We start from the raw sequence: 14,213 nt of genomic DNA, 5'->3' as shown, positions 1-14,213 counted from the left end.
ATGCCAAAAATGTACTTTAAAATGTCTAGATCATTAGCAGTTTCATAGTAAAAAAAAGAATGAATATATATATATATATATATATATATATATATATCACGCTCGCCACAAATAAAATATTCATTTTATATTTCATTCTCAATTTGGAAATATAAAAATCATTACTGTAAATTTATCAAGATAAAGTCAGTTCTTATAATGGCAATACTACAAAATGCAACCAAAATTCTTAAAATAAAAATATTTTGTTTTGCTATATAATAAGCAATAAAAAGCAAAAGTATGGATTTCTAACTGTTAGCAGAAAAGAGTAATTTTTATCTGATTGTCTACTTTAAAAATGAACTGTAACAAAATAATTCAGAACTCCATGAATATATACCTGCATTACAGTTTTAATTAGAAAAAACAAATCCTTTATTAACATGTAATGTGGAGTTCACAAAGCAAACTAAATTTGATTAAAAATAAATTACTAATTTATGCACATTAACCGTTTGTTAAGAATTCTGACTTGCCAAGCTAATGTCTAATAAAAACCATCTGTCATGGATTGGAGTATGGAAAGGACTAGCAAAGTCACTTTCAATCCAGCCTCTGAAGAATGAATACATTAGCAATCTTCTAGTTATTTTCAGTTGGGAAATGATGGCTTTCACACAATCTTTTTACTGGAACTCAGGATTTCAAAATTATTAATTTGAAGCTTATGCATGATTTGTGTTCATATTATCCTTATTTATCTAAAGATCAGTTTTTAATCACTGAAAACATTGATCCTAAAATCTTTAACAGTTTGAAAATTCAAAGGCATACTATAGTCAATTTGAGAAACTAGAGCAATAAACTTAATATTTTAAATACTTTAAAAAATCATGTCATTTTCTTATATTACAAATCTTAAGTCATAATTTTTATGTCACTAAAAAATTAGTAAATGAGTATATAACAGACATGTAGAGGGAAATGTAATTTAGTTCATGAAACCATTATTGCAAAGAAAATTAAAATCAGGATTTATACCAAATCAAGGAAAACAAATGGTGACTTTTTTTTTTTAGCTGAGCCATCCTGCTACCTGGCATCTCAGCTTGGGCTGGGAATCAAACTACTTGCTGCTCAGAGCTCAAACTCTTGAGAGAGCTCTTAACCAACTGAGCCACTCGGCTGGCCCCAAATGGTGAGTTTTAAATTCCTCTCATAGTACTAAGTTTATTAAAACACTTTTTAAAAGACAGATTTTTAGGACTTCCAAGCATGTATTTCATGTTCAATATATAATACTTTTTATATTGATAGGTTGTCAGGAAAATGAAATACTCTAGACTTTTCAGTTTTCCTTTCCAAATTTAAATAGCAAAAACTAAAATACATATATTAATTTTGGCTGAATTCAGATCAATTTTCTAAAACACATTATTTTATCCCCTTGGTGAACTATGTATATTGAATATATAAGCAGTTAGACTCTTAGAACATGATGATTATGTTTAGCAGTAACACAAACATGCAAAGCTGCTTACTTACAACCTAAAATTTATCAGGCTGCTGTGCTGCTTTAGTTTGTGTGCTTTCAGAACAATATAATATTGCCTTTAAAAACTGAGATTTCAGAACTCTGCCTTGTATTGAAAGCCACCCCTATTTGTTCCTTGTCTTGGTTGATTTTCTGTTTTCAGATTTTCTCTCTTCAGCTGTCAGCTGATCTTCAAAGGACTGCTGCTTCTAATTATTATTACTATTTTCACTATCTACTGTTTTTACTTCTTCCCTTCCCTCTTCCCTCTCCCTCGTTTTTCTATTTCCTTCTTTCTTTTTCTACTTGTTCCTTCTCAAGCTAGATCAGTTTTGGAAACAGCAGGCATTTGGCTTCATCATTCAGTGAATGCATTTTTTTCTGATTGGCACACTGATGAATCATATCATTCATGTTTTCTGTAAATGCCACTTCAGTTACATCCAGGATTATTTGTATTAGTTTCTGGGCTCTCAAAGACAGATGGGCTCACATATCCTAGATGTGATTACATCCAGCCCCACCATTAAGTGAACCACATGTTTTAAGTATTCTATATTATTTAGCTATATGTCTCAATCCAAAAGGTTAAAGATATAGATGCAGAAAATTTTTGGTCATTTTGATTATTCAGGATTCAATAAGTGGTGGGATATAGTTTATGATGGTACTTGAAAGATAATTTATGTAATGGTAATTCTGCCTGGAAACAACTAAATCTGAGTAGTTAAACAAAGAACAACTTGGACTTTGAGTGAGGTTTTTACATATCTGTGCTTGGCAAAAAATGGCTGGAATTGAGACCTACTGACTAGCCAGTAAGAATGTACTTTGAATTTTTTACAGGTATGTGGACATTACACAGCAAGAATTCATCCCTTTTTAACATTCTACATTAACAAAATCAGAGTCTTAAATGATTTTCTCTTAGAACACATTAAAAACAGGGTCAAAATTAATTTACCAATTATTTATTTAATACTAATCTCTTTAATACTAGAGCTAGAAATTTAACTCTCTGGCTTTCATATTTGAAGTTAAGAAGTATATATTCTAAAGCAAGATTCATGAGAAGTTAGTCATTTCTTTTTTTTATCCACATAAAAATATAAGCATAGGAAATAACTTTTAAAATTAGAAAAGAGATGCTATGAAAATTAAAATAGTTTTTAAAATTGGAAAAGCTAGATTGTCACAATGGGCTAATAAATTACAAAAAAAAACCTTAAAAGAAGGGCAGAAAGCATCATGAATATTCTTTTCAGGTCAAGAAAGTTTAGTGTTTCAATCTTTAGATAAATATAATATATATGGTTTCAATATTAGAAACTTCAGAAAAGGGGTACAATTATTTAAAGTATTTACTTTTAATGGTACTATAAACACTTAGAAATCCAAAACCCTGAATAGCCAGAATCATAATACGCAAAACATGAAGCAGCCTCATTTGAAATGCTTTTCCAGTCATTTCAAGCCATAGTCTGATTTACCATGATTAGCACTGGCATTTCTTTATTTCTACTTATTAAAAAACATATTAAAGTCTAAGGTATAGAAAATATCCAAACAAAGAACTTAAAGTAATAATAAAAATGCAGTGATTTTTCTAAAATGCTAATCATTGTTTTAAATCCAAAATATGACTTGATTAAAAAAAATTCCCAAATTTCTGTTATAAGTGCCAAACAAAATAAAACTGGCCCACTGTACCCCAACCCCTCCAAAACAACACAAAGCAAGCTGAACTGTAAAAGCCTGTTTCTACAGCTAATATCTTGCCTGCAAGACTGGGAGGGCTATGAGAACTGATGGTTGAAAGAGCTTTGGAAAAGCCCACACATTCCATGGAGAATACCACTACCTGGTGGGGGCTAGGCATAGCAAAGTGCCTTCCTGCCAAAGAAAGAAGAGAGAATCTGTATTTGGGATAGAACAAAAACCAATGTTACAGTATATTTCAACAAAAATTTCAATAGTAAAAGATTAAAGAAAATTACATTAGATAGTTCTAATCACTGGTGCATGAATATCTTCAAGTTTGAAACTGCACCAGAAACTTTATAGTGCATTTTCACTATTAAACTATTTCTTCAGGATTTAAGTCAATGGTCTGTATCAAGAACTTTCCGTGAATAAATTTAAATGTAATTACATTTGACAAAATTATCATTCAGATGAATAAATAAAAAAGATAAAACATTAAAAACTAACCGGGTAAAGCTTTTGAGTGTGTCTGTTCCTTGTTGGAAATATGTGCACCTCCACCAAATACAGCAGACCACATTTTTTCATTTAGAGGATGTGCCACAATCCGAAATAATTCATTACTAGAATGTGTTGCCAAGCCATGGATGAAGAGACTAAGATACACTGCTGTGAGAATCTCACAGAGCAAAATTGTAAGCCCTGGCTGGGCTTCCTCTCCAGAAGAATTCAAAAGTCGAATTAGAGAAGTTATTCCTAGAGCCAAAAACAAACAAAGTTACTGTTGACAATAAATTAAAAAAAATAAAATATTAACTACATTTTCTAATTCTTGCAAAAACTTTATGCATCAGGATTAAAATATTTTCTTCTCTAGATTCATAGGCTAATAGAGATTATTACAGTTAATGCATAAATTTTGAGCTATTTGTTCAATTTAGAGAACACTGAAAATCTGTAATCTGATTAAAATATTACAGATAAAATTTAATTGCCATAAAAATGTTTTTCTGTTATGACAAAAGCAAAATTATAAAAAGTGGTATAACAAAACATTTGAGTTATTTTAGTATAACGATGAAAGAAAAACTAAAAGTAACCGCAAAATTTGTAATGAGTGGTGAATATTGAACTGGTATCGATTCTAACAATATTTAACAATAATTATCATACAGCAAACCCAAACCAAACCTACTTTTTCTCCAGCTGATTAAATTCAATAGGGCTAAGAAAAACTCATATGTGTATAAATGATTTCTACCTGGCCACTGAGCAGGTGATGTATTGGGAGTTATTGCTTCATCTAAGCTTCCTGTTTTCAAAGACTGTCGATGCGGAAGCAGTACTGTCTGATACACCATTCCGGTAAACTGATTTGTTTGACATGAACTAAGAGAAGAAAACATTTAAATAATAATAATCTACTGTAAATTACAATAACAAATAGTAAAACAATAATAATATACCATGATCTAAAAGGGATTTCACGTGTAATATTCCCATGTTTTACATCTAACTTCCAGGGGACCTTTTGTTGAGTTATACTGCTATTAAACCTATATTATACTCTTTAGTGTTATATTAAAACAAAGTGTCCTTTAAGTGTAAATAAACAAATTTTCTAAATTAAAACACATGTAATAGGTTTTAAGTATATGTATTTAGTGAAAGACAGAGAATATGTACAAACGAGAAAACTAAATTACTATTGACCAATGAGTAGCAAACTTATACATCACACTTTAAAACAAAGTTATCTGGTTGAAAACAAAGTCAGCTTAGGTTCAATCTGATATTTAATGTCTAGTCTATCCTACATCAGGGTAGGTTCCATCAAGTATATGCACCACGTTCCAGGCACATAATGAAAAACACGTTTTCTGTCTCCCGGGAAATTAATAGACTGGTGGGAAAATAAATAATTTTTATTTTTTAAATTTATTCAGACACAAATAATTTTATCATATTGTTTTGAAAGACAAAACCTATACATACAGTGCCAGGAAAGCAAGAGACAGGAGTAGTTCACATAATTTGGGAATGCAGGGTAAATGGCACTTTAAGCTAAAACTAAACAGATGAATGAACGAAATAACTTGCAGCTTGACATAAACTATGAAATATAACAGAAAATGGTACAAAAGATTTTGTTACTCTGTCAGAAATTCCTGTATCATATTGAGTAAAGGAATATAATATTTAAATATAGCATATTTGATGGTGTAGAGCTGTTCTGATTGGCAAGTTTTATTAGTCATAGCATTTTGATGCATTTGTAGTTTTCTTGCTTTACTTTCCAATTTTAAGGTGGCAGAGTAACAACAAAAACATCCCCCATTACAGTAAGCTTATGGAAATAATAAGAAAGCAAAAAATATGCTGATGAAAGTAAAGCCACGCTCAGTAACAAGAAAGTGAACTCTTGGAGGACCAGGGTGAAAAAAATCAAGTTGAAGCTACCTTAGGAATACATAACCAGAGTAGTAAGCTTAGGTTACCCATGGGAAAATTCAAACACATAAGATAAACAGACAATAAAAAAATCAATACCAAAGAAGCCTGACATCATCATGTAAGAGACAACAAACTCAGTGAAAGACCTGCATGAGGAAACAGACCTATCAGAACATTAAGAAAAGTGTTATAGTATAAATCTATACTCAGATAGATTTTTAAAAATCAAGAAATAAAGACAATACATTATAAAAATAAAAGTGGCTATCAAAATCAAAGGGCTCTTAAAAACGAAAAATAGAATTTCTAAAATACAAACTTAGATAGGCTTAATAAAAGATAGGCTGTTGCTGAAGAATGAACTAGTGTCTGGAAAATGAAGCCAGGATTTTTTCTGAAATGAAGTAAAAAGAAATAAAGAGAAGGAATATATGAGAGAAAAGCTAAAGGACAAATAAATTCTAATATTTGTCTAATAGGAAAAGAAATTAGAAGAGAGAAGACAAAATGCTTGAAGAAATAAAAGTCAAAGGATTTCAAAGAACTAAAGAAAGGTATAAAAAGACCCCAGAGTGTTAAAATATTTCTTAAAAACCGAGACAAGTAATAGTGAAATCTTAGGACATAAAGAGAAAAATCATCAACAAAATAATCAACTCTTCTGTGAAATTTTTCTCAATTCCAAGTCAGTCTCTCCCTCCTTTGTGTTCCCTAAGCCTTTTACTATCCATCATATTATAATTCTTATCATTTAAGTACGATGCCATGTTATGTACCATTTATCAGTTCATGTTTGTTTCTAACTAGACTGATCTTAAGGAAGGAGAACTTTTCTCAGTGTTTCACCATGTCTGGCATGAGGCACTGATCAATAAAAGGCCGGTAAATAAGTTATATTGACAAGGGTTTATTGGAGATTCATTTGCCATACAGGCATAAGTTAAAATTTCAAAGATGAAAATAAAAGTACTCAACACTTCAGCCATGTGCTTTTTGCATTATTTAGTGTACTGCTGTATAGTTTTTCTAAAGCAAGAGCAAAAATATTCTGAAACTTCATCAGTTACTGCAAGCATTCTTAAATTTCACAAAAAGATATTTACCTGTAGTTATGACTACCACAAAGGCACTGATATATACAAGCAGAAAGTGAGGCTGCTAAAGTATGCATTACATATACCTGGAAAAAAACACAAAATTACTTTAAGTATAACTTCTAAAAAAATGTAACTTTCTTCAAGACCTAATATAATCAGTATTTTTAAAAAGATGAGAAAATGATTTTGCCCTTATAAACTATTACCTTAACACTCATTTCTACCTTCAGAGGTCTCACTACAAAGTAAAAATACGGATACCTTTGGCACCTGCTACCCTTTTACTATTTCAAGAGGAAATAGGAACAGATGTTAGCTATTCAGTCGTGCATGAACCATGTATTAAAAGCAAGTCCTTTAAGGCTCAAGCTACTTCTGCAACCAAAATATAAAGAAGCACAGCCTGACAAAGGACAGTTCGCCTATGGACAGGTCATTGAAGAATATGCTATCACATATTTCACTTTCTATAGGAAACAAAGAATTTGAAGAGAGTGAAATTTTAGTGACAGGAGAAGGTATAAAAGACAGCAACTAAAAGGCAAACATTTGTATCGGGGAAGAGAGGGTTCTAAATATGACATGGCAAGAAATAACAGAAGTAGATCTGAGGATGGAGAAACTTTGCCTAGGTAAGAGAGTAGACCAGACTATTAAAAGACTAGGTTCTTGATCTCATTATGAAGTATGACAGTGTTTTATGTAGATAAAAATGGAGAGTAACAGATTAAAATGTCATTGCTATTTCCCCTTCAATTATCAATAAGATGTGGTATGAATTAAAATCAATATTGTTATGTAAAAATGAAGACAGCAAAGACTACGTATGGGAGAGTGCAAAAATGATCAGAGTATTTTCCAGTTTCTCCAATCAAAAGGTGGAGCTCATTTCTCACTCATTGAATCTGGGCTGCCTGTGACTAGTTTTGACCAAGAGGACACAGCAGAAGTCATGTGTGAATTCTGAGCTTAGTCTTCAAATGGCCTTGCAAATTATACTTTTTCTGCTCTTTAAACTCCGGCAAACCACAATGTGAAATAACCTAGGTGTGGCTGTTAATTTTATGGGTCAACTTGACTGGGCTTTGGGGTGCCCAGACATCTGGTCAAACATTATTCTGGGTGTCTGTTAGAGTGATTTTGGATGAGATTAACATTTGAATAGGTAGAATGAGTAAAGCAGATTGCCCTCCCTAATTTGAGTAGGCCTCATTCAGTCAACTGAAGACCTAATAGAACAAAAGCCTAAGTATGAGGAAACTTCTGACGATTGCATTGAGCTGGGATGCCAGTCTTTTCCTGACTTTGAACTAGAACTGAAACACTGCCTCTTCTTGGGTCTCAAGCCCACCAGCTTTAGACTGGAACTTACACTATCAGCTATCCTGGTTCTTAGGCCTTGGACTCAAACTGAACTACATGATCAGCTCTTCTGGGTCCCGAGCTTACCAACTGCAGAGCTTGGGACTTCTCAGCCTCCACAATCATGTGAGCCAGTTGCTTATAACAAAGCTCTTTACACACACACACCCTTATTGGTTTTATTTCTCTAGAGAACTCAGACACTAGGCTTGCCTGTAGGAAGATGAAACCCACATGACCCAGATTCTCTTGTGAGCCCTGCAAACAGTCTGCCAAACATCAGAAATGTAAATGAGGCCATTCTAGATTGTCCAGAATCCAGTCAACCTACCAGCTGACCAAAGACAAATGAAAGTATCCAGAGATTACCCCAGCTGGCCCAAACCAGAAGCACTGATGAGCCAACCCACAGAATCATGAGCAAAATAAATGAAGGCTATTTTAAGGTACTAATGTTTCAGGGTGGTTCTTAAGCAGCAAAAGCTAACTGATACACCAGCGGTATGCTTATTATTAAAGCTAAATATGGAATAGGGTTTGGCTAAAATGATCACAATCTGAAGGAAATTAAATTCCTAACTGTATAATACACAGTGTGGACATTTATACTACAGAGCAATATAGGAAAATAAGTGCTAAAATTGTATTACAAGGGTTAAGGTCATCCTAAAGGGTAAAACTGTAGGAGAGGCTACCATTATGCAAAGTAGGAAATCAAACTGTTTTGGTATCACAGCCTGTGAGGTGGGTATGAACCAGATGACAGACTATCAGGGAAAAACAAAAGACAGAAACCAAAATAGTCAAAGTTGGTCATACTGTAAAGGCTTTCAATGTTTGGACAGTAAAAATGAAATGTGATGTTAATGGTAGATGGATGGGAAGATGATATGACTGATTAGATAACTATATGATTAGTTTTGCATTAGTTTAGAGTCACCTGAGAAAATTTTTTAAATTACATACTCTTGGGACTCACTCTCATGTAAGTCTGGAGTGAATTTAATAATCCAAATGTTTAACAAGCATTTCAGGAGGTGATTCTGCTATAGCTAGTATCATAAATCACTGTCTAGCCTAGAGGAATGGGCAAAATACTTCACACTATCCTTAAAATATGTAATGTTTTAAAATTAACAAAGAAAAACTTTACTTATATATTAGTAATTTTACACTAAAATATTAAGTTTCTCTCTCTAAAAAACAATCAGCTTTTTGGCTAAGTGTACTGCTAAAGAAATTACTCACGTATCTGCATTCACACCTATTGCTCTTATCTTAATAAAATGTCCAAATAAGACTTAATAACTAGCATTGTGAAGTTCTCTATAGGGTATAAGTAACACAAGTAAGATGACCCTGGCCTACAACCAGAAGTTTTCTTTGATCAAAACCAATATAAACTTGGTAATGTAACAATCACTATGCATATATAGTCTGATATTTAAAATTGTTTTTAAAATCTAACATGTATCTTTTAGTTTTATTATAGTATATAGGAAATTAAAAGACTAAAACCAAGCATACTTACTTTATTGCTTTGGATATCAGGATGGGGTGGTGAATCAAAGTTTATTATGGCATGTAGAATATCGTGTGTTAGATTACTGAGGTGCAATAATGGATTGGCAACTACTGTTTTGGCACTGGCCGTACAAGCAAAGAGGAGAGGTACTGAGGTTTGCTCTGACAGAGGGCTAGGAAATATTGGTTCTGACGTTTCCTTAAAAGCAAAGGGAAAAAGGTTAATCAATCATTTACAGTTATAATCCATTACTTATGTAATACAGGGGTTTGTTTGAAAAACTTCAAAGCAATTAAAATTAAAAGCATAACAAAAACTTTTTATAGACTTAGGGATTTGAGGAGGTCAACATTCCACCAATTACTATATTTTGCATTGTATAATGTGCTCTCATGTATAATGTGCACCCACATTTTTGGCCCATACTTTCAGGGAAAAAAATCATTTGTTTTAATTTTTTAATTCAAATTTTTGTTTACATTTAGATACTTGGTTTTTGTACTATAAAGGAATTTTAGCATTTATTTTTTAACATATTATGGTACAAAAAATTTTATGTAACAAATAATTACAAAACACAAGAACAGAGACAAGGTGCAAGAAATTCTGTGTATCAGTAACAAGTTTACAATATTTATGCATCATAGAAAGCCAAGAACTCTTAATAGTTGCAAGTTTGCCGTAAGTTCAACAAAACCAATTATTGTATTCCAGGGTATTATTTTGCATATGGATATCATTATTGATTTCTAGTGTTACACTTTTAACTCATAAGCATAAATAAAAGANATGCATGCATGAATATATAAATTTATTTATTTTACAAAAGTAATTGATGGGGGTGGCCTCCAAGGATAAAGAGAGGTGGCAACAGGACTATATTTTTCATTAAAAGCTCTTCGGTACCCATTTATTTTTCTAAACATGTATATATATAATTTTGTAAAAACCAGACATTTACTATAAACAAATGTGTCAACTAGCAGTTTAAGAGCTAGAACATAAATTTAAAGTACTATATTAACATATTTTCAAATATAAAGTTATTTTAAAATCATTTACTGCTTAAAAAAAAGAGTAACAGGAGAGGAAATATGGAATGTCATTTAAAGGAACATCTAAAATACCGGTATATTAATTCATTTTTACACCAACATAAAATACCTACCTTTTCTATGCATTTGCGTAAGATCCGGGTATTCCGGACCCACCATCCCACACCCATAGCTCTCAGTTCAGACCAAGTGGGATTGTCTTTCTGCATTACTGGCAACATGTTCAGCAGTTCTTCTTCTGCGACTGAGTGAAATGCCCAGGCAAAATGACTAGTGGACAGGCCTGAAGAAATGTCCAAAATAATGTTTGTAATAAATATAAACATGATTATATAATAATTATTCAGAAATGCGTGTTCCATATTTGCAATAAAAAGGTCTAAACTTTAAATGAGACTCAAAAAGTTACAATTAAGTGTTTAGGGCTACAGAGAATATGGGTATTTTTTTCCCCCTCACTTCTCCAAACAATTCTATCACTTCAATGTTTACAACGGACATATATTTTCTATAATTAAAAATACATTTTTTAAAAAACAAGGACAAAATGCTTATGGCAGATGTCGTTGTGCTGAGTATTGTTGTTCTCTAGCTATTACCCATGATCTTTTCTTAAAAAATGAGAAACACTTAAAGCATTATTCTATACTGGTATGATTCTTCTTCAAAGCTGATTCTCATCTTCCTTTGGTCAACATTTGTATTGTGCATTTAATTCCATGGAATAAAAAAAACATCAAGTAGACAGTATAGCTTGGTGAACAGAACTTAAGACTGTAAAGACTCAGGAATCAGAATGCACACATTAAATTCCAGCTCCATCACTAACTAACAATATAACTCTGAGCAAGTTCCTTAGTCTCTTGATTCCTCAATTTTCTCATTTAGAAAATGTGAATAGTCATGGCACCTACCTTATTATATTATTGTGAGGATTAAAATAAATAATATAGTTAAAACATTTAGAATAATACCTCACACATAATAATTATTGTTACCCCATATCATCATTTAGGAAGATACTTTTATATTTATACAGCAAACTTACATTAGCAATTGTGTCAACCTACAGGCCCAACATGGGGTGTTTTATTGTTCAGCATCTATTTCGTCTCTTCATAGTACATTTTGTTTAGTATTATTGGGTGAAGTAAATGATTAATTATAAGATGTGGCTTTGACACATACGGACTGAAAATTTTAAACTAGCATTCAGTCCAAAAAACCTGAAATTCCCACTATACCCAAATCTTTGGAAATAAAGAAATAGAAAATTAAAAAAACAAAAACTATGCTGTGAATGAACTGTTATTCTAAATTATTTTAGATTCCTATTATCTCTCAAACAAGTTCAGTAATTTTTTCATAAATAATTAATTTGACTTAGAATTTTAAGCTTTACTTTTCTAAAGCTAAATACAAAATGAGGGGAAGGAGGAAGCAGAAAAAGAAACAGAACAAGAAAGGAAGACAGAGCAAGAGACAGAGACCACTGAGTAGAGGCTAACATGTAGACTCGCAATAACACTGTTTCAACCTATAGATCCCAATAATGTTGGAAGCCAGNTCCCTTATCATAAGAAGTTCATCACCTCATAAAGCATTCATATAAAAATATGGAGTATGAAATCAGCATATCATAGAGCCTGATATTAAATTGCCCTTAAACTGCAATACATACAAAACTTTACAAATCCACAATATGATGCACCACACAAAAAGGAGCATTCCTTAAAACAACGTAATAAAGAAAATAAATAATTTTAATATTTAAAAACAAAAAAGGCAGTCCAACAGCTTTTTGATACATGTAATATTTTGACTGGCTATCATATAAGTTACATACCTGCTGAGATTCTTGTAAAAGCAAAATCAATTCCATTCTCACAGATGCAAGACCCCCACCATGGGATCCATGAAGTATGCAGTAACTAAGAAACATCCTTAAGAGTGACTGATATTTCAAAAGCCACTGTCTTTTTTCCTGAAAATTTTCTCTGAGTTGTTTCACTTTTGTTTGGTGAAGCAAATCTTCAGCACCTTCATTTAATCCCAATTCATCTCCATTTGCACCAAACGCGGACTGTACTTCTTCAGCATCTGAACAATACTCACAAGTCCTCTGAAGAGCTATCACCTCTTTTTCAAGCCAGTGGTACAGTTGGTAACGCAATTTTCCACCATCTATTTCATAGCCAGTAGATAAAGTACGAAGTTCTACTGTGAGAATCTTTAAACATGCTCTAAATTTTAACTGAACTGCAATTATATCTTCTGACGGAATTAAAATGTCATTTTCATCTAGTGTGCTAAGAGATTCTGTGTAAGTAGAATTTGTTTCATCTATTTTTTTTATTTTTCTCTGTAAAGGTTTTAGTTCCTTCATTGAAATAGGAAGATCTTCGTTTTCTTCATCATTGTCACTGTCCCATTTTAATTCTAAAGAGTCATCCTGAAATACAACACTTGGCTGGCTCCAGTCAAAAGATAGAGTGGAGTTTGACTGCTTCTCCGAGGAACCCTCTGAAGAAGATCCAAAACCATTTATCAGTGACTGCGACCAATCAATAGCAGAAGACTTATCTTCCCTTGCATCCAATTTTAATGGAAGAGTAGGAGAACAATCTTTACTAGTATCCAGAAAACTAGATGTTCTACAAAAAGGTTTTGTTTTCTTGATGACTTTTGGTATTTTTGATAATACTTCCAAAGCCAACATGGGGCAGCCAGCTTTTAAATGAGCACTGGCAGTAGTAAAAAATAATCTTCTTTCACTTAAATTAATTGTTCCTGCTAGTCCACTTTTTCCTGTTAAACTCACGTGTGTGGAAAATGCATCAGATGATCCAAAATGACGTCTCAGCAAAAGAGGATGTGTTCTTAGATAATTGTAGAAATTAAAAACTGCAGGATTACAGGCTGACATTATGTCTTCTTCTGAAAAGTAAATTCATTTTGTGAATTAAGAAAAATTCTTCAAAAACTGTATTGTAGTCCTTTTTCTATACTATGGCACCTTTATGTACCTGGTCTTTTGACAACATTTTATTAACAGACTATACTAACACACAGCATTGAAGAGACAAGAACACATTTGTAATCAGTGTTCTAACACAGTAGAAAAACAAAGGTTATGATGATTTCACATCTCTTTAGGCAACAATCTAAGATAATTTAAAACATGTACTTACACACTTTTAGTTCTTTTTCTCCTATTTTCCTGGACACTCCTTCCCAATCTGCTTTACTAAATTTTTCTCATCTTCTCGACCTTTGAATGTAAAGTATCCTAGAGTTCAGTGCTTGACCTTTCCTATCTACACTCCCTGCATGAACTCATACAGTCCAATGGCTTTAAATACCATCTATATGCTAGTAACTTGCATATCTCAATTGCCAGTCCCAGCGTCACCCTGTAAATATAGACTAATCTATCCAAAGGCCTACATTACATTTCCATTTACATGTACGTACTCTTGTCTCAGTGTCTTATTTATTTA

The 14,213-nt window shown here is 32.4% G+C and overlaps 1 protein-coding gene across 1 annotated transcript in view; it reads right to left on the bottom strand.

Annotated features, from left to right (window-relative positions):
* The window catches only part of DMXL1 (Dmx like 1), a gene marked incomplete at its 5' end in the record, with an annotated part of 122,867 nt that overhangs the window by 65,925 nt on the left and 42,729 nt on the right, over nucleotides 1-14,213 (bottom strand). Inside the window, 5 exon segments of the mRNA XM_019628410.1 lie at nucleotides 3,728-3,976; nucleotides 4,482-4,609; nucleotides 6,778-6,854; nucleotides 9,665-9,856; nucleotides 12,560-13,650. Coding sequence (XP_019483955.1) covers nucleotides 3,728-3,976; nucleotides 4,482-4,609; nucleotides 6,778-6,854; nucleotides 9,665-9,856; nucleotides 12,560-13,650 — 1,737 coding nt within the window.

This window comes from Hipposideros armiger, unplaced genomic scaffold (assembly GCF_001890085.2).
Source record: "Hipposideros armiger isolate ML-2016 unplaced genomic scaffold, ASM189008v1 scaffold_787, whole genome shotgun sequence".
Classification (NCBI taxonomy): Eukaryota; Metazoa; Chordata; class Mammalia; order Chiroptera; family Hipposideridae; genus Hipposideros; species Hipposideros armiger.
This window is presented reverse-complemented; position numbering and strand designations above follow the sequence as displayed.